The 22,513-nt window shown below is 33.7% G+C and overlaps 1 protein-coding gene across 1 annotated transcript in view; it reads left to right on the top strand.

The window, feature by feature from the left end:
* The window catches only part of Pros1 (protein S), an 80,605-nt gene that overhangs the window by 33,543 nt on the left and 24,549 nt on the right, over nt 1-22,513 (top strand). Inside the window, exons 4-10 of the mRNA XM_020183693.2 lie at nt 5,206-5,292; nt 9,408-9,530; nt 9,629-9,760; nt 12,507-12,632; nt 15,190-15,311; nt 17,638-17,753; nt 20,911-21,100. Coding sequence (XP_020039282.2) covers nt 5,206-5,292; nt 9,408-9,530; nt 9,629-9,760; nt 12,507-12,632; nt 15,190-15,311; nt 17,638-17,753; nt 20,911-21,100 — 896 coding nt within the window. The remainder of the gene's footprint in view (nt 1-5,205; nt 5,293-9,407; nt 9,531-9,628; nt 9,761-12,506; nt 12,633-15,189; nt 15,312-17,637; nt 17,754-20,910; nt 21,101-22,513) is intronic.

Here is a 22,513-nt window from a genome sequence, read left to right as displayed (position 1 = left end):
TTCCTTCTCTTCCTCCTTATGCCCTACCCCCTCCCACTGATCCCATCTCTGGACAGGACCTGCCTTACCTCCTTGTCCTTCATTTTTTTAAGTGTAGATTAATAGTTCAAGGCTAAACTGCATATAAAGTCAAACCATAGGATGGACCTCAGGCCAGTGTTATGAGTACATTTCAGATTTAAAAAATGAAGTTGCTAACACAATTCTACAGTCAGACTGAGTTCGTGTCAGAGAACTTAAAACATTCTATTATGTGAAGATCGAAGACATTTTTTGCTTTTCTTAAATACCAGGAGTAAGGAGTAAAAGTGAAATGCACTAAGAATTATTTTTTTAGTCTTAAAATGTGGTCCTGAATAAAAGATAAATAGCACTTGAATTCAGAAATTCACTATATATCTTGCCTTGGATATAATTAATTTTTTCTTAGAATCACTGCTGTCTTAAGTCATTTCTAACTTGTCAAATATCAGCCAGACATAGATGCAGGATGGCTTGATCCCAGCTGACTTAATATTTTTTAAGATCAGAGTCACATTACATTCCACCACAGCTCTAATTTAATCCACAATGTATTTTTAGATTAAAAAATGTCCAAATTATTCATACCCAAGTCAGATCACATATTTATCATGTATTGAAATATTTGAGTATACTGTATATACATATTCATTTATATATATTTATATTTCAAATGCATATATTTATGCAAACACCTTTAAAGAGCAATGGATTCCTCATTAATAAAGAAAGTATTCCTATAAAAGAAAAATAGTTCAAGGCTAATACTTTCTTGACACACAGTTAAACCCACCTGGATTCTGTAAAAGTAGAAGAGTAGCAAAAGAAATTTTTGCACAAAAATATAAATTTATTCAATCAAGACAGCCCAGCAAGATTAAAATAAATTACAATATATTGTGGGTTCCCAATACATCTTGAAATGAAGATGTATCTTAACTCAAATAAAACTACTACTAAAAATTCAAATGGCCTTTTAATCACTTGAAGTAAGTGTCAGGTCTCTAAGGACCAAATGCCATGGCCTATGTCAGACATATCCATTCAAAAACTGAGAGATTAATTTCATGCCATGTTGAGTGAGTCAGGGAGCTAGAATTGGACATTGCAGGTGATGTCAATCAATTTATTCACACAACAATTGGTCAAATAAGATTCCTGATGAAGGAAAGATTCAGAGAGCTTGAATAATTGCAAATGATTGTGAATATAAAGTAGATGTAAAGGAGACTACTTGTACAGATGTGGATGAATTTGCAGACATGGTTAGTTTCAAGATAGAAGACAAAATCAATCAGAGAAATCATATGGAATCTTTGTGGCAAAATGATAACCATACAAGCAAAAATTTTTTTGGGAAAAAACCTCTTTCAGATATAGAAAGTAAACCAAGACACTACAATGATGACAGAATTGCAGCTAGAAATCCTCCAGATGCCACTGGAAGGACATTGAGGGAGAATTAAGCAGGGAGAACATGCAGAGGCAGAAGTCTCTACAAAGGATGCTGAAAAATTAATTTATGATGCTGAATTTATCAGAGTCAGAAGTCCAATTAAATCAGCCTCTGGACTTTCTACACTTTCTACATCCTCTGAACATCTTTCTCAAAGATTTAGAATGCCTAAGTGTTAGCAAAGCTGTGTCTTTTTTTTTTATTGTTTTATTATTCATATGTGCATACAAGGCTTGGGTCATTTCTCCCCCCTGCCCCCACCCCCTCCCTTGCCACCCACTCCGCCCCCTCCTTCTCTCCCCCACCCCCTCAATACCCAGCAGAAACTATTTTGCCCTTATCTCTAATTTTGTTGAAAAGAGAGAGTAAGCAATAATAGGAAGGAACAAGTGTTTTTGCTGGTTGAGATAAGGATAGTTATACAGGGAGTTGACTCACATTAATTTCCTGTGCATGTGTGTTACCTTCTAGGTTAATTCTTTTTGATCTAACCTTTTCTGTAGTTCCTGGTTCCCTTTTCCTATTGGCCTCAGTTGCTTTTAAGGTATCTGCTTTAGTTTCTCTGTGTTAAGAGCAATAAATGCTATCTAATTTTTAGGTGTCTTACCTATCCTCACCCCTCCCTTGTGTGCTCTCACTTTTATCATTGTTGTGTTTGCCCTTGATCTAATGTCCACATATGAGGGAGAACATACGATTTTTGGTCTTTTGGGCCAGGCTAACCTCACTCAGAATGATGTTCTCCAATTCCATCCATTTACGGGCAAATGGTAACATTTTGTTCTTCTTCATGGCTGCATAAAATTCCATTGTGTATAGATACCACATTTTCTTAATCCATTCATCAGTGGAAGGGCATCTTGGCTGTTTCCATAACTTGGCTATTGTGAATAGTGCCGCAATAAACATGGGTGTGCAGGTGCCTCTGGAGTAACCTGTGTCACAGTCTTTTGGGTATATCCCCAAGAGTGCTATTGCTGGATCAAATGGTAGATCAATGTTTAGCTTTTTAAGTAGCCTCCAAATTTTTTTCCAGAGTGGTTGTACTAGTTTACATTCCCACCAACAGTGTAAGAGGGTTCCTTTTTCCCCACATCCTCGCCAACACCTATTGTTCGTGGTGTTGCTAATGATGGCTATTCTAACAGGGGTGAGGTGGAATCTTAGTGTATTTTAATTTGTATTTCCTTTATTGCTAGAGATGGTGAGCATTTTTTCATGTGCTTTTTGTCCATTTGAATTTCTTCTTTTGAGAAAGTTCTGTTTAGTTCACATGCCCATTTCTTTATTGGTTCATTAGTTTTGGGAGAATTTAGTTTTTTAAGTTCCCTATATATTCTGGTTATCAGTCCTTTGTCTGATGTGTAGCTGGCAAATATTTTCTCCCACTCTGTAGGTGTTCTCTTCAGTTTAGAGACCATTTCTTTTGATGAACAGAAGCTTTTTAGTTTTATGAAGTCCCATTTATCTATGCTATCTCTTAGTTGCTGTGCTGCTGGGGTTTCATTGAGAAAGTTCTTACCTATACCTACTAACTCCAGAGTATTTCCTACTCTTTCCTGTATCAACTTTAGAGTTTGTGGTCTGATATTAAGATCCTTGATCCATTTTGAGTTAATCTTGGTATAGGGTGATATACATGGACCTAGTTTCAGTTTTTTGCAGACTGCTAACCAGTTTTCCCAGCAGTTTTTGTTGAAGAGGCTGCTATTTCTCCATCGTATATTTTTAGCTCCTTTGTCAATGGCAAGTTGATTATAATTGTGTGGCTTCATATCTGGGTCCTCTATTCTATTCCACTGGTCTTCATGTCTGTTTTTGTGCCAGTACCATGCTGTTTTTATTGTTATTGCTTTGTAATATAGTTTGAAGTCAGGTATTGTGATACCTCCTGCATTGTTCTTTTGACTGAGTATTGCCTTGGCTATTCGTGGCCTCTTGTGTTTCCATATAAATTTAACAGTAGATTTTTCAATCTCTTTAATGAATGTCATTGGAATTTTGATGGGAATTGCATTAAACATGTAGATTACTTTGGGGAGTATCGACATTTTTACTATGTTGATTCTACCAATCCATGAGCATGGGAGATCTCTCCACTTTCTATAGTCTTCCTCAGTCTCTTTCTTCAGAAGTTTATAATTTTCCTTGTAGAGGTCATTCACATCTTTTGTTAGGTTTACACCTAGGTATTTGATTTTTTTTGAGGCTATTGTAAATGGAATTGTTTTCATACATTCTTTTTCCGTTTGCTCATTATTAGTGTATAGAAATGCCAATTATTTTTCTATGTTGATTTTATATCCTGCTACCTTGCTGTAGCTATTGATGATGTCTAGAAGCTTCTGAGTAGAGTTTATTGGGTCTTTAAGGTATAGGATCATGTTGTCTGCAAATAGGGATATTCTGACAGTTTCTTTACCTATTTGTATTCCTTTTATTCCTTCTTCTTGCCTAATTGCTCTGGCTAGGAATTCCAGTTCTGTGTTGAATAGGAGTGGAGATAGTGGGCATCCTTGTCTGGTTCTGGATTTTAGAGGGAATGGTTTCAGTTTTTCTCCATAAAGTATAATGCTGGCTGTAGGTTTGTAAAGCTGTGTCTTGAAACTGGGCTGAGATAGGCCTTCTGTGACAGACTATATCACTAGAGAATTCTGATCCTCAGAGCACCCCGGGTGAACATGTTCATAAGAAAACTTGTGTTTCAACTATTCCTCAAAGCAGGGGCAGCATAGAAGAAGATGCTCAGTATCCTGGATTACAAGATTTCATTGAAGTAAGCCATCATAACGAAGATAAATTTTTAGAAGGATTGTTTCCCCAGTGAAAAAATGAGTTTGCATCTTCTTGCTGGTAGAGTAACTGGTGATATTAATACTAACAAAAAATAAATGTCAGATATTGTGGAAACTATGGAAACAGATTCCTCAATTATGCCACAGGGTGTTTTGATGAGTAGCCTTGATAAAAAAAAACATACCTGCCTAATGTGGTATGTATGTTTTTTACCCCGCAAAAAAAGAGTAAACTAAAATTTCTCAGTCTATATTTTTTATAATAAAAGTCACACTACAGAATTCTACCTTGTTGATTCAGTTTAAACTGCATGAATTCATTCCCTCAGGACCTAAAGAACATGCTAGATTTATTTCCTTTGGTGTTAACCTGAATACATTTTTTACTTCTAAGATTTCTCGTTAGACAAAAAAAAAAAAAGAAAAAAAATTGATTATAAAATACATTCAAATGTTTCTCACATACTATTGGTGCTGTCATGTATCCTTGGGTCATTGGAAATTGGAGAATTTGCATTTGTGTTCACTTCTATTCAGTCTACTTATGTAGTATTATAATATGTTTTATTATTCAGTATTCATCAAAGTGTATTTTACATATGATACTGTTTCTCAAGTGAAGTGGTAATATTGTGTATGTGAGCCATGCAACATAAAAATGTACTGTCTAGTGCTTATCTTGTTTAAAATTTATAACCTTAAAGCTAAAGCTAATGTACTTACTTACAGCTTATAAGCATTCTTCAGTTTAATCAAAATGCTCTATTAAACTTTGACAGAAAAGAAAAGGTTGACTAAGGGTCAACATTTTGAATGCTAATTTCCTGAATCCCCAGAGCATAAATGACCTAACTTTTGGTGTAATTTCTACCATGATTTCAGATCAGGTAAGAGTGGCTACTCTAGGAAGATTGCATTTGTTTTTATTTATAGGCTGTCTTGGCTCTTTCCGAGCTGGATTATTCACTGATGCACATCAGTCAACTAATGCTTACCATGACCTCAGGAGCTGCATCAATGGTAAGTACCTCTGCCATAGATTAAAAAACAAACCAAAAACAAAACATAAACCTTGCAATTGAAATACACACATGTCAATATAAACTAATCTTAGAATGTAACACATTTGTACATGAAAGCAATGCTAGGAATCTCTCTGTATAGCTCTCCTTATCTCAACTAGCAAACATGCTTTGTCCTTCTTATTATTGTTTATACTCTCTCTTCAACAAAATTAGAGATAAGGGAAGAACAGATTCTGACTGGAAGTGAAGGGAGTTGGGGGGGCGGAGAAATGACCCAAACAATGTATACACATATGAATAAATGAATTTAAAAAATTAATAAATAGCTCTTGAAGGGTTGTGTGCACAGTCAGGTCCAAGGATTAAATGTTACAGTTGATTAACAAATCAAAGTATAGCCATGCTTAATACTTAGAATTTTGGGTTTTTTGATGTGAAAAATATTATGTGAATCAAATTAGCCTTCATGCTTTGAATGTTCATATAGGGCCTAGCGATCAATTCTGGTTGGTCATTTTTTTAATGTACGAATTCTAAAGTGAGAGTCAAAGAGAAAAAATTGAAACTGCAAGATATAAAGTAGGAAGTTGCTTATTGTCTATTTTACATTCAGCATTGGTGCTCTCTGGAAATTCATTTATCTTTATTTTCTCTAAACTGGTTATAATTACTCAGATTGAACAGTGTGCCTGGATATATATATATATACATATACATATATATATATATATACATATACATGTATATATATATACATATACATATATATATATATATATGTATATGTATATATATAGTTTATATTTCATTTTTTAAAAAATTTGCCAAAGGACTATTTACCACATAGCTTTAACAACAATTTCCTGTTGGCTTGTTTTCCACTATTTTAACGAATAGCTCATTTATTATTACTTGTTTAAAAAACTTGATTTCATGAGGATATTTTTTGAAAAGTTCTGGAATTAATTAGGTTTTAGCTAGGTTGGTTATTTATCAAACAAGAGAAATTTCCTCCAGCTGACTTACACTAATGGGAAGTCAGGGAAGGATGGGAAGAACCATGCAGGTACCAGAAAGGCTTGAGGAGCAAGTGTACAAATGTGCAGCAACCAGGGGACCATCACTGTGTCTAGTGAGGAGAGAGACCCTAGTAACTAAAGAAACAGCTTGGAATATCACTTAAAGTGTGTGACAAAGTGCTGTGACATTTGACAAAGACAATAAACAGGACACTGTAATTGAGCTTTACTTTGTACTTTTGAATATTTTACCCTGAAATTATTTCTTATTCTAAAGTAAGCTTTATCTTATGATAATATAGTCACTCAAATTTGCTTTTGATTAATGTTTCCATGATTTATATTCAATCCTTCTAACTTTTTTTGGCATTACTGGGGTGTGAACTCAGAGACTCACTCTTACTAGGCAGGCACTCAACCACTTGAGCCACACCCCAGTCCTTTTGCTTGTAATTTTTTGTTTTTTTCAGATAAAGCCTTGAGCTTTTGCCTGGCTAGTGGCTGGACTGCAGTCCTCTTAGCTCCATCTCCTAAATGGCTGTGATTGCAGACATAAACAGCTACACCTGGCCTTCTGCCATATATTTTAATATTGTACAATATAAATTGAACAATACATGAATTTTTAAATAGATTAACAAATAGAAAATATTGGTTTATACTTTTGCAAATATTTATCATTTCTGAAACCCCACATTCTTGTGTGTAGATCCAAATTTCCATCTGGCAATATTTTCCTTCCATCTAAAGAACTTTCTTTACTATTTCTTATAAGGCATATCTGATAAAGATGGATTTTCTTGGATTTTTAAAATCTCCCCCAAACCCTGTGTTGCATTTATTTTTGTAATTTAGTTTTATTGGATTAAAAACTTCCATGTTGACAGGAGTCTTCTTTCAGTAATTACTGATGTCTTTCCATTGTCTACTCAAATACTGACTTAAAAAAAATCTGCTGTCCTTCCTGGCATTCCCTCCTATGCTGTGCATTGTTCTCTGTCTGCTTTTAAGATTTCTTTTTGCTGAATATGGTGGCTTATGTCTGTAATTCCAGCCACAATGGAGGGGGAGATTGAGAAGGTGGAGGTTCAAAACCAGCCTGGACTAAAAGTTAACAAGATCCTATCCCAAGCCAGGTGTAGTGGTATACACCTGCAATCCCAGTTTTGCTAGAGGGACAGATAGGAGGATCACAGTCTGAGGCTGGCCCTGGGCAAAAGGCACAAGATCCTATATAAATAATAATTGAAGTAAAAAAAGGGCTGGGGATGTACAGCACTTGTCTAGCAAGCCTGAGGCCCTGAGTTCAAACCCCAGTGTAGCCATAAAAAAAAAGATTTTTTTTGCCATTAATTTTCATTCAGATTGAAACAATATTTTTAGGCTTATTCTAGTTAAGTTTTGTTCAGCTTCTTGGATCTGTGAAGTCATAGTTTTTTATCACATTTGGAATATTGTTTATAAAAGTTATTGGCCATTATCATCTAAAATTTTATTTCTTTTCTCTGTCTCTCTTCCTGAGACTTCAGTAACACATATATTTTTTTAGGCTGCATGATGTTGATCGATATCGATATATAATTTACTTTCAGTCTTCTTCATTGACTTTTTCCCATTTTATATATTTTTCATGTCTGTAAGCCCCACTTGGGTCTAACATACCTTCTTTTTTTTGTCATTCATTGCAATTCATTTCATTATGTTTGTTACTGAAACATATGAAAAACATTTATACTAGTTATATTGATTTACTTTCCTGCTTGTTCTATCATCCTTTTCATTTCTGCATATATTTATATCAGTGAATTACTCTTCCAGTTGTAAGTCATGTTTTCCTCCTTCTTTGCATACCTGAGTAGTTTTAATTATACACTACAATTGTTAGTATCACTAGAAAAATAATTGGGGACTTCCAATTTGGGTTAAGATGGAATAGCAAGAACGATACCTATCCTTCTTCCCTAGATAAGTAGAACTCTGGACAAATATAGCAGTTTTCAGACATTGAACAAGAGGTAGCAAAGAACCTAAGATAAAGGGATAAGGAAAAGAAGTAGTTCATGTTGTTGGGTTCTGGATTTTGTTGTCTTCTTCTAAACTACTTGATTTTGGTCTAGTGCTCAGCTGATTTACTTTGAAATAACTTTTAAATAGAATCTTTTTTTGGCTTCCTTATAATTTTGACTAGGGAAGTCCAGAGTAGCCATTAACTTAAGACTTAATTTAGCCCCAGTAATAAGGCTAATACTTTGGGAGGTTTCCAGCTGATGCCTTATGTACCATGAGGTCATTTTAGACTGATTAGTTCCAAATGAATGAGCCCTAGACCTCTGTGAACTCTGGAAATCATCTCGTGTGATCTCTAGGACCCTAGACTATCTTTCTATAGATGTCTGGAGTCAGTCTATTTCTCTATTTCTATTTCTCTCTCTCTCTCTCCCTCCCTCTCTCTCTCTCTCTTTCTCTCTCTCTCTCTCTTTCTCTCTCTCTCTCTCTTTCTCTCTCAATTATCCCCTATTTATCTTCTCAACCACTGGGCTTTGTTTGATTTCCTTCACTGATGCATGGAAATTGTCTCCCCGCAGTAATATAGTGCAATTATAGGCCTCACTTTGTTTATTTCCATAGGTATCACAGTTTCTTTGCTACTTCTTTCTCAGTGTTTGAAAACATTATTTCATACATTTAACTAGAGTTCTTTTTATTTAAGGCAAGAGGATAAAATCTGGTACATTTTACTTCATCTTAGTCCAAATTGACATTCCCAAGTTCTTTTCTGTATTGATACTAAGAGTAGTTCGTTCTGCCTCATAGAGCTGTTGTAAGGATCAGATAAGGTAATGTATTTAAAAAACTACCTATGCAGCAACAATAAAATATTGTCTATGCTTTCAATGTTAAAGTATAGTCCTAAAATAGTAGTTACAAGAATTTGCTTAATGGATTCACATTTTAATGAGAAAATAATATATGTAGAAAATAATGTTTTTATTGATTATAGGCTTCACTCAAAAGGATTTCTATTAAGAACACATGATTTTATTTTACCATGGCATGAGGCAAAAATTAAATAGATGTCTTTTTCCTTCAGCCATTCCAGACCAGTGTAATCCCCTGCCATGCAATGAAGATGGGTACATGAGCTGCAAAGATGGCCAAGCTGCCTTCACTTGCCTTTGTAAACCAGGCTGGAAAGGAGAGAGGTGTGAGTTTGGTATGTGTAATAAACTCCCCTGACTCATCTGGATTGACTGCATGAAAAGTTCTCTGAAGGTGACTTTACTTAAAAACAGTTTATTTTCTACTTTCTAGATATAAATGAATGCAGAGATCCAACAAATTTAAATGGAGGTTGCAGTCAGATTTGTGATAATACACCTGGAAGTTACCACTGTTCCTGTAGAAGTGGTTTCACTATGCTTTCTAATAAAAAGGACTGTAAAGGTAAGAGCAATGAAGTAGAATAAAAATATATTGACTGTGTGAGAACAAAACTCAGAGGAATTTCCACTAGGAAATTCTTGGGAAATGTTCTCATCATAAGTGCTTATAGTAAATATACATTTTTATCTACCTTGAAGGCTTGTAATATGATGGGACTGCATTTCAGTTTACAATATTGATATCAAGGGTATTTTGTTTTCCTATTGTGTGTATGTGTGTGTCTGTGTGTGTACATTTCAAAAAAGTATTTCATTATAAATCAAAATAAAGAAAGAATTTCATTAAGACCTGAGGTTTTAGAGCAGATCTTTCTATGCTATAAACTTGGCAAAGACATTGTTAATCCTCTTTTTTCAGATGTCACTTAAAATTTTTGTTCCCATAAGATGAATAGCTAAACAAAGAAATATACTTTGATCCCTAATAATCTCATCCATTGTATTTTATCTTTTTGAGAAATATCTTTTTGATTTCTAATATAAATCCTTCATTTTGCACCTCATTTCCTATTGTGGTTTTTGGAAAGATAAAGAAGTTCTGGCTTTCTTTTTCTTCATATGTTTAAAATCCCAGCATTGGTCATAAATCTTTTTTTCTTTAGTCTTAAATAATCCCTGTCAGTTTACCTTATTAATATATCATTTTCTAGCATAGTTCTTTTTGTTTTTCTTTATGAATCCTTGTCTTCCAAATTTAAACTTTATGTCTCTGTATATTTTCTCTGTGTTTGGCTGCTTTGGTTGCTGTAACAAGTCTTTAAATATTGGTGTGAAGTGTATCGATAGCTAAAAGCAAGGTTTCCCCGCCTGTACTGAAATTTTGCCTTCAGGAACTGGAAACACTCAATACAATTTTTCCTCCTTACCATCTCATCCCTCTTTGTTTTGCTAAGAGGTAAAAAAGAAGTTAATAATTTAAAATATAAAGTTTTCTTCTTAAACTTTATGTCTGTCTTGGCAAATCTCTGATTTGGATTCATGTTAAAGGGGTGATCTATCCCCACCACATGGTAGTGGCTACCACCGTTATCCTGCACTATAATATTACTTAAAGTGCAGCTAAATTATCCTAAAACGAACTTCTAAGCCACTATCCAATTTGTAACCATATGTCTTACTCATCTGCCTATTTGAAGATCTTCATATGGCTATTTAGAATAATGGTATCGTTATAGGAAACCAGTATACTTCTGTGTGCCATAAACAGCACCCATTCCTATTTCTACATTTAAACAATTGAATACCCTGTCCTTCTAAAGAATTTATGATTTTTTCATATTAAAATGTTTAATCTTATCCATTGAGTTGTACACTCATACACACATATAATTACAAAAATTCCTCTTAAAGAAATTTTCTGATGAGAACATATTTATTATATTCATTTATATATCCTTTATACATGATACTTAAGTAATAGTTATAAAATTTTTAGGAAAATATGTATAAAACTATTACAATGGGACCTTTGCTAAGAAGTGGCTGTATTTGAGATCAAGTAGTCAGTAGTTGTCTAAATATGAAGGAATAAAATTTTCACTCAGGCACCAGGTGTCAGTGTAGAGTCATAAAATCAATGTACAATAACCTAAATTTATATATTTCCCTGAAAACAGGCCTCAAAGAAAATAATTTTATTTATATGATTTCACTTTCTTTTAAGAATAAGGACTTTTTTTAAGATTAAAAATTCAGTTTGAATTAACTAAAGATTCACATTAAGTTTTAAGGAATAACAGAGAGACTTGACAATTTATGTGGTTAGCGTTTTCCAAGAATATAGTACAATATCATACTCAGAATATTGGCATTGATATAATAAAGAAACAGAAAAATTTCCCAGCACAAAGGATTGATTTCATTATTCTCATGCAAGTTATTTTAAATAGAGTAATGTCTGAAATTGTGGCTGTTCATCTCTGTAAAAAAACCTTGCCAATTCTTTACAATAGAAAATATACTTTCCATTCTGAATTCATCTTTCTCCAGTGGGTACAGATGAAAAAATTTCACTTGTTACATCTCCATTGAACTATTTCTATGTTTTCGTTGCTAAATACTTATTTAACAACTAGTTGCAATCAATGTTTTACATTCTACCCCATGTGTAACAGAGTAAATGCATCTTGAACCTTTGGAATATTAATTTAGCAGTAAGCTTCTATTGGATTAACTGCAACTTTATAAACACTTTGAGACTCAATTTACTCAATTCCATTTTAAATGTGAGTCACTGTTGAATACTTTAGGTAACAATAAGAGTGAACAGAGTAGATATTTGTCTGTCTCCAGAGAAGCAAGGTGAAAGAGATGAGTCTTCTCATTTTTTAAATGTTTGTGGTAATAAGACACAAATCTACTTTTGAGATAATTTTCAGAAACATGTATTTTGAAGTGCACATGAAGACTACTAAGAGTATGGCTGATTCTCTTTTTTCATACTTTAACCTGGTAGATGAGACTATGACTGAAGCCCTGTCTTCTTTTACATAGCTATAAAGCAACATGATGAACATCAGTCAAGTTCCCTAAGCATTTATATAAAGAAATCATATTTAGTGAGCTAAAACATGATGATAGATTTAATACTTTATTGTTCCAAGGCAACTCTATTCATATATATGTGTATATAGTACTTATACAAAATACATATTAAATTAGATCCAGGAAACACAAATCAAGGATTCTTTGACAGTGTCTTCTGATAATGGAAAAAATGTTTTTTAATGTATTGGTTTCATTTTCAGATATGGATGAATGCTCTGTGAAGCCAAGTGTTTGTGGCACAGCTGTGTGCAAGAACATCCCGGGAGACTTTGAGTGTGAATGTCCTGAGGGCTACAGATATAATCCTAATTCAAAGTCTTGTAAAGGTAGAATGGTGTTGATATCATTCCTGTTGGTGGAGAGGGTGGGTTTGAACCCTGAGTTGATATTTCAAAGAATTAGTTTAATTTGAGACCAACGATCAGATTTTCTAGTCCATGATATACCATGGTCAATTTAGTGGTTCCTGGCTTCTGTCCAAGATAAGTAATAAGTAAGACACGTGGTCTTTAGATATAATGTTATGCATTCCAATTTGCCTTTTAAGGTGCATACAAATTAGAGACTTCCCTATGTTATAAAAGCAAGGTGAACTTATGTTCATAGCACTTAAATAACATTAAAAGGTAAAGCAAATTTGTATTTGAAAGGAAAAACACATACATACAAAAGAAAGACACAAGTTTAAATCATGGGAGTGAAAAAAGTTCTATTAAAATCCTTAGGTTTTGATTCCAAGATTTTCAGTGATTTTTCTGTGCACATAAAAGTCATGCTAAAATGGGAAATGATTTAATTTGTTATCATAACCTATCTGATAACCCAGCTCTAGAAAGTTGAGAAATGCTGGTTAGTAATGTCAGCATTGTGGGTTTAGCTGGCTCCTTGAAAGTGGTGTTCTTCTCTCAGGTTGTAATGGTGCTGCTATGTGGGTCTCATGTAGCCTAAACATGTCAGTTGCTTTGTTTTTTTAATCATGCTATGCAAATTATTGTACACTATTTATTTTATTCATTTCAGCAAGTCTTATTATGTAATCTAAATTGGCCTCTAAACTCTCCATCTTCCTGCCTCAGCCCAAGTGTTAGGATTTCAGTTGTGTGCTACCATACCCAGTCTCACACTCTCTTTGAAGTGTTTTAAAAATTCAAAGTGAATTTAATACCAGGCTAAAATGAATCAAATCAATCATATTATAACATATAATGTACTCTTGCAACCAATTTTAAGCATAGCGTTCAGTAGCATTAATTATATTCACACTGTCCCAACTGCCTGTTTCCATACATTTCCAAAATGTTTTCATCACCACAAAAACAAACACTAATCATTAAGTGGTAAGCTCCTTCTTATTACTTACCTTCTTAGAGGTGATGCCCTGTCTCTATAAATTTTCCTAAGTTGATTATGATTTTAGAGTAGGCTTTTTTCCCAACTATACCAGCTCCTGTTGAAATTTTGATGTCTTACCTTCTCATGTATGCACCAAAAATATACCCTCATATGAATACCATTTATATTCTCCTACCACGTCCTGTTGTAATTACTGTAGTACATTCTAGGAATTTGCAAATTTATTATTGGTTAACTTCATCACCTATATTGTAGTTTATTCAGTGAGTGACAGATTTTAAAGAAAGATTTATATATGACTATATATTTAAGTTTAGTCATGCATCATACAATTTTAAGGAATTTGGAAGATCACTAACTTTGGGGATCTATTTTAAAGTATTTTCTGAGAACTTATGTGAGATAATAGCATTTATAAATGGGGGATTTTTAAAGATCACAAGGTACATCCAATGAAACTGTCAAGAATTTTATGTGGCCTCAAAATGGACTTTGACTTAAGCATATTATGACAAATTTTGAAGAATGATTTTTCTCAAAATATAAAGTGGAGATAGAGACCAGATAGAAGATTTCACAGTATAAAGGGTAAAATCACAATACTTAAAAAAAAAAAATCCAGGCACTGGTGTCTCACACCTGTAATCCTAGCTATTTGGGAGGCTGAGATGGGGAGGGTCGTAATTCCAGGCCAGCCTGGGCAAAAAAGTCAGTGATACCAATATCAATGAAAAAAAGCTGGGTGTTATAATAGCCTGTGATTATCACCCCAGTGATGGTGGGAAGCCTAAAATAGCAGAATAGAGGTCCAGGCTAGTCTGGACAAAAAGCAAGACTGTATCTCAAAAATAACCAGAACAAAAAGGATTAGGGGTGTAGCTCAAGTGGTAGAGCACCTGCCTAGTAATTCCAAAGCCCTGAATTCAAACCTACTACCACCACCAAAAAAAAAAAAAAAAAGATAAGAACTCATATAGACATGTCTTTAAATTCATTGTCACCATTAATTATTGCATTATAGAAATCAGATGTTTTCAATATTGTCATTGAATCAATTACATTAACTTTCAGTTTAATAAAAGACATTTATTTCTTCCCTTCTCCATCTTTCATTTCCTTCCACTCAACTCCCATTCCTCTTCTCATTTCTTCTCTTTTACTTTCATTCGTTAGCTTTAAAACAAATAATTGGGAGATAATCTCAATGAAATTCATATAATCATAAATTATGTTTGAGACCCTAAATAATTTTTTTCTTCAAACTGAAAAAAATTCATAAAGTTAGTATAATTGTTACACTATTATTAATCACTGAAAATTCTAAAATTGTTATTTCAAAAGTGTAAATAAATAAATATTACATTTGTAACTTCTTTAAATTTCCAGGTTAAGTGTTTAAATATTATGCTATAGGCATTTCCCTTAAGAATCTATTGCGAATCTGTTATTTTATACTAAAATCAGCATACTGCTGTGCTTATTGGATTGAACAGTCGGGAGATATTAAGATTTCTGTTCTTTTTACCTCAGATGTGGATGAGTGCTCAGAGCACATGTGTGCTCAACTTTGTGTCAATTACCCTGGAGGCTACTCTTGTTATTGTGATGGCAAAAAAGGATTCAAACTTGCGCAAGACCAGAGAAGTTGTGAGGTAAACATTTATAATGCAGAACTTTTTACCTCTTTTTTAAAATGAGAGATCCAGGTACTTATTTCAACATTGATCAGGTAAGCCAGGAAAATACAGATGTTCTACAACAGTTTCTGTAGTTCTAAGCAGGTTATCAGTCATAATTTATTTACTTATTTGGTCACTATTCCCTATGTAAACATTGGGGATGATTAGTGTCTGGGTTACTAAAGATTTTTTTTTAAAGGCTAAAAGATCACAATTTAGTCTGTACATTTACAAAATACTAAGTGTATGTTTACTTAAGAAGCCAAGAAAACAATAATCTTCTTTGTGAAAAAAAATGTGTTCCATAGAAACTTTAGCGAAAGCCTTTTTTAGTATTGACTTTCTTGTATTCTATTCTGACAAATTTCATCATGCCTACGGCATGTTTTGCACTTGTAAACATGTTCATAAACTTTCACGTGGAGACAACTTTTTCGAATAGAATTTAGTGGATTTGCGTCTGTCAAGTTCTGGGACCAATGATGTTAACCTGCATCTCTCAAACGTGTTTCTCGTCACTCAATGTAATGCATAATTCACCCAGGAACTGAAAATTACTGATAGGTTTTAGTTTTTCCTTCACCAAAATAAACAGGTCAACATCTGAAACCTCTTTTTTCTAAATAAGGATCACATGTTGGTAATACTTCCAATTCTTTCATATTTTTTTAAACACATGAAGGTGAAATTGTATATGATTATGAAGTAGATTATTAAAAAACTCCTAAACAATGATTTAATTATGTGTACACACACACACACATATTATGAGGACAAAGCTATATATGTTCAGAAAAATATAATTTACAATATCATGTAACCTACTTAGGAAAATTAAGCTAAGTCGGTTGGCATAGGTAGTAATTTTGGTGCTACTGAATTGAGATGCAATCCTGTGTGAATGTCATATTTTGTAACTTAGTTCCTTATTATTTCAATATTTGCTGTATTTACATAGCACTATTGGTTTTGGAATAGATTTATTAAAGTTCCAAGAGGAAATAAAAATGCTACTTCTGGGGCTATTTTTAATATAGTGCTAGTCCATGGTTCACCTCAAAATGGAAAACAGGCCCTGTCTGGGGGTTGGCACCAGTGGGAAGGGGGAAGATATAAGGAAGGTGAAGGAGGCTGAATGTAATGGAAATATTATGTTCTCACGTATGAAAATGGAAAAATGAGATCTGTTCAAACTATTCCAGGAATGGGGGAAGAGGGGATAAAGGAGAATGGTGGATGCAGTGAATTCAACTATGATACAGTGTAAGAATTTTTGTAAATATTACAATGTACCCCCAGTACACTAATGATATAATAAAAAAAGAAATATATGTCCTTATATGTTCCAAGAACTTATCCCTAAATAACTTTCCATTTTAATGTTTGTTTTCAATTTTAGAAAACAAAGACTTCATAAGAGATATGATGACTTTTAATTCCTTTCGTGTAAATTCCTTGGCGACCAGGTGACTTTTTTTTTTTTGTGGTACTGATGTTTGAACTCAGGGCCTACACCTTGAGCCACTCTGCCAGTCCTTTTTTGTGTTGAGTTTTTTTCGAGATAGGGTCTTATGAACTCTTTGCCCAGGCTGGCTTCAAACCATGATCGTCCTGATCTCTGCCTCCTGAGTAGCTAGGATTACAGAGGTGAGCCACCAGCATCGGCTCTTTCTTAATTTATTTTTTCTTCAGATAAGGTCTCATTATGTAGGCCAGGCTGGCTTTCAGTTCGTGATCCTCCTGCCTCTGACTCCCAAGTGCTGAGATTATAGACATAAGCCACCATACCTGGTAGATGATATCTTAATTTAGGTTATTCCCTCAGAGCTTTAAATATTCCCTTTACTAACTAGATAGCACAGTCTTACTCAGAAAATATTTACTTAATGAATGAGGTATTGTTGATTGGAACATTAATTTTTCTTCCTATTTCCAACCCCAAATAAAAATGATTTTTACATATAACTTGTGGAAGACATCATATCTGACAGCTTATAAAAGAGATACATGTTGGCACTTGAAGTAGAAATTTGTGTTTATCACCGAGATTTGAGAAGGAAATATTAAAGACAAATGTCTAAAGAGACACTTGTTGAATAAGACTTTGAGACACGTGTTCTCGGATGTTATACAAACGATTATACAAGGAAATGGAAAACACACTGCTTTACTATTTCAAAAGGTATTTTTAACTTGATTTAGTGCATCACAGATGGTACATGAGAAACCAGAGAAAGAAAGTGCAACCTGACATAAACCAGGAAGTAACATAGATGTTTTGTTTGTTTGTTTTTTCCAGGTTGTTCCAGTATGCCTTTCCCTGAACCTTGACAAAAATTATGAATTACTTTACATGGCAGAGCAGTTTGCAGGGGTTGTTTTATACTTAAAATTTCGTTTGCCAGATGTCACCAGGTGAGAAAGCAATGTCAATGGTAGTTTCTAGAGGTTAAGCAGGTAAGGACAGAAGAAAAGTACCCGAAAAGGTTTGAAAATATGAAACTGTATTATCAAACAGATAATTTAGGCATATTATCAACCAGATGATTTGGGGAACCCTACAGTTAATTTGCTCCTTCATACATTTTTCCATATGAGAGCCTTTTTGGTTGTTCTAGGCTGACTTTCCCAATGAATCTTTTACTTTACCCATCATTCTTCATTTTCTAAGGAATATATATTTATGAAGAAGCAGGGAAAGTAGATTTAATGTACTTGTGAAAATTCATTGTTCTTTATACATGTTGTGAAAACTAATTAATGAGAAAATGCTCAAGGTACTGCTTTAGAATATCATTATATTCAAATTATTAAGGAAAATTAGTAAGATTTGCTCAAGTGTTATTTTAAAGAATCGGTTACTTTATTTGCCTATTTAAATATTTTATCTGCTATTCTGGTAGTTGGATTGACTTTAGGTAGAAAGTTGCTGTTTGTGTTTTTGAGTCATGATTCTACTTTGTTAAATTTTCTCAGAGCCATACAGTGTTGAAACTAGAGGAAATAAATCGGAATTTTGTTAGAATAATGGGAAGGAAATGTATTTGATTGATTATAGAGTCTAAAATTTAAAATGTCTTAAATAAATATGATGTTTAGAATTAATTCATTAGATTTATGAACTATAATTTACTACAATCCAATCAATTTCATAGAAACTTTATATGAACATTACTTTAAGATTCACTTGAGTAATTGTGGTCTTTCAGCAATCCATTTCCCCCAGGGTCTGGTTTTACCCATGAACATCTCAGAGCAAATAATATCTTCTAGTGGGGCAAACTAGCTGTAACCCTTCCATGTTGTAAAAATAATAAGAATGAATGAGAAAAATGTTAACTATAGAATATCTTCAGACACTTTTAGGAGGATACATTTCTCTTTGGCAATTCACAATATTTTGATATTTAACACTGGATCAGAATTAGCCAAATAATTACTGGGTTCTTTATTATTTATTTAGTTTATACTTTTAGAAGTATAGCATATGCATAGAAATTCATACATATATTAAATACAGAGCTTGATGAAGTTTTATAAAATGCCACCTGTGTAATCAACACAAAGAACAGCTAAGTGCTTTTTATTTTAAGGCAAAATTTTAAATTTAAAGCAAATTCCTTCACTTCTGTTTCTGATAATCAAATACTTTCCTACCCAAATGTCAACAAATTCACTATTTTTCAACTCTACAATACTTCTGAAACAGAATGAATCGTTCCCCAGTGTAATGTATCAGTATGCTGATGATATACTCCAGAAAGAAAATATGCAGCACATGACTCTTTGAAATACCATTTTAGCATGATTTTACAAAGAAAAGAAAATTATCTCCATAATAGGATCAACTTCTGGGATATCCTGACCATACACAGATTTGGGTTTTGGCAAGATAATCCATGCTTCACATCAGCGAAATGCTCAGATAATTATGAAAGAGGATAGAAGTCCTTATTCCAAGCAAATGGTTCTTTTTAAACATAAACTGAGGTCAGTTCATTCCTACTTCATTGTTGTCCAGCTAGCATAGCTTACTCCACATTTTATCTCTTTCAAATATTTTCTTGGAATTCTAAAGATGGAAAAGTTTATTCTGTCACATTTTCTTTGTTCCCTATGAGGAAGATCTGTGCCCCACTGCAAATAGTCCTCCTGTTACCATTGGTATTATATGTCAGGGCAAAGATGGAAGATTCTTTCATTTTATAAGTTATAAAAGTCCTGACTCTTTAACTTAAATTACCTTTATTTAATGGACATACCTAACAGTTTTAAAACTGCTTTTCCTTCTCCCTGTCTTTTTAAAAGTCATTTTTATTAGCTGGTCCCGTGGAGATTTTATGCTGATTCTCATTAAAGTGTTCTAAAGACACCGAATCAATATATGTTATTTTAAGTCCAGCGTTCCTAAGATTATCCTTCCTTCTGATAGCTGTACTGTATGTATGTATCTGTATTGCCAGAGTGTAGATACCCACAAACACACAGCTACACTGCATTTGTTCAGCTTTCATTTCATGCCTTCTTCCGCAGTGACTTTTGCAGTTACAGTTTTTAAAGTGCTTTTGAAATCAGGCTAAAAGGTATATTTAAAAATATTTTCTTTTTTTTTTGTAAAAGATTTATTATTCACTGAGGGGTCAGGGGGCACAAACCTTCTTGGCAGCCACATTCCTCATAGCAGCCAAGACACTGCTCAGCTCCTTTTCCTTTCCTTTGGCATGAATATGGGTTCCCACCCTTTTCCTGATAAATGAGATAGTCCTTTTGTCTTTGGAGTCCTTGTGTAGTGATATGGTGTGCCCTGTGTACTGAGTAAAGCTACACCACTCCTGAATCATGGTCCCCACAAAACCTGGTGTGCTTGGTGAGGTGCCATGGCAGCTGCTGTGCCTCTGCTTGATCTCATTCTTGGTTACCTTGTGGGCCCTGTTGAGACCCACACCACCAGGCAGGGCAGAGCCATGGCTTCTGCTCAATGGTTGCTGCCCACAGATTTTTATTTTACCATCTTTGCTATACATGAGAGCTTAATTATATTTTTAATCATCCAGATGATATCCTGTAGAGCTCTGTGAGTGATCCATTCCTGACATATGTGAAATCATAATATGCCTTTGGATGGATAAACCAATCATGAAATTGTAACATCTTTTAGTAATCATTTATGGATACAGAAAACATACACAAACATACACACAGATTAGGGTCAGATTTTATAGAATATAAAAGGTTCCAGGAGAGAAACAGTATGCCTTGTATTTATACATGTGTATTCCAGCATTGAAAGATACCTTCAAACATATGCCAAAAAAAGATGAAAAATTACCAAAGCATCTGATTTCACCAAGGGAAAACTCTCAGAATAAGCAAGAAAATATTGTAACCATATTTTAAACACTAGAGATAGTACATGAGCAGTCTAATTCAGCCCTTCTCTTTTACTAATTCCAGGAAATGAATAGTTGACTTTTTAGCATATTACTATTTGGCAGTACAAGAAAATAAAAGATAAAACATTAAGCCTTCCTCATTCCTCACTATTAAAGATCTATCTTTGTCCATTGTTTAGATTTTCAGCAGAATTTGACTTCCGGACATATGATTCAGCAGGCATCATACTATATGCAGAATCTCTTGATCACTCAACCTGGCTCTTGATTGCACTTCGTGATGGAAAGATTGAAGTTCAATTTAAGAACGAGTATGCAACCCAAATCACAACTGGAGGCAATGTTATTAATAATGGCCAATGGAATGTGGTATGTTTTACAGATTTCATAAACATCTCCCACTTGGATGTAGTTTGCATAAAATCATAATTCACTTTTAAAGTGATAGCAAACGAAAATGGGTTTGCTTGTCTAATGCTGTATGAAATATACTGTATACACTGTAAATCTATGAAACAGCCTAAAATGATACTCTCACTTAGTATATTTAGGATTTCCCTTAATTAAAGTTTTTCTCAACTGTTTGTTTGAACTGCTCTATATTTCATCTTTTTTACCCTGCTTAGTGACCATCTTTGAGTGAACAATGGTGTGTCTCTTGGAAGTCAGAGATCATTAACAGGCATTGAAGTTTATGCAGACATCACTGATCAAGGAAAACTACCCTCAATTGTCATTAATATCTTTTAAAGAAAAATGCATATAGTGACAAAATTAAAAAGTTAATGCAATTTTAAATATAAGCATATAGATAAGTTATCTGTTTTGTAGAGATAGTTTACACTAGTGGGAACCAAGTATGATGCTTAAGTTATTATCTTAATATAATCTTATAAATTACCTTTATTTTAACAGCTGAGATAATCTCTTTAATCAGCTGGATTAAAATGTAACTTTTCCTGGAGAAAAGATTACTGTTTGTCAATAGTGAGAGGAAGATGTTTTTGCAGTGATCATAGTTACTTTTAGCACAGTATAGCTGAGATAAGAGCCAGTTTACCTTAGAATGTGGTACCCAAAAGACTCTTTCTTTGCCTAGGACATCTGGGAAGAGGTCTGTGTTGAGAACCTATGTGAGGTCATACTCAATTATTTCATTCCTTTTTTTACCCGCTCAAGCACTCATTTATCCAAAAAGCTTCTCCTGGATACTTTTTAAATACTCAGTACCCAATATCAAGGTGCTAGAATTCTAAAAAGATTTTCCTTGCTCTTGAATTTAATACCTTGCAGTTTGGTAGCTGAAGCTGCTTTATGAACAAAAAACATTACAGTAGAGGTAACAACTGGCAAAGTTCTCTATTGGTCACAGATGTGGCTCATCTTTGGGAGCTATATATCTTTACCAGTTGTACATTTTAAAGCTCTAACCTCAAAGAACTTTGCACAGAACAAGATGCAACTGTCTGAGAAAATTGTCCTCACAGGACCAGAGAAATCATAAGATTCTCTGACTTCTCCTGATGCTCTCATTAGTGTAGCTTTGCATCTTTTCTGCTACATCTATATTTAGAATATTTGATGTGTGCAGCTATTCTTTGAATCTGCTATAAGAATACATTTTGCTACCTAATGCTCCCAAATCACTACCAATAAAATGTTTTTTTTAGTGAGAATGCAAAATTAAAGTTTTACTCCAAGAACAAATTAAAAGATCAGCTATTTTAAGTATAATCTAGATAAGTTCTTATATGACATATATGTATAAAGAAGAAGGTATAT

This window comes from Castor canadensis, chromosome 5 (assembly GCF_047511655.1).
Source record: "Castor canadensis chromosome 5, mCasCan1.hap1v2, whole genome shotgun sequence".
NCBI lineage: Eukaryota > Metazoa > Chordata > Mammalia > Rodentia > Castoridae > Castor > Castor canadensis.
The sequence above is the reverse complement of the archived record's forward strand: the minus strand, read 5'-3'. Positions and strand labels throughout refer to the sequence as shown.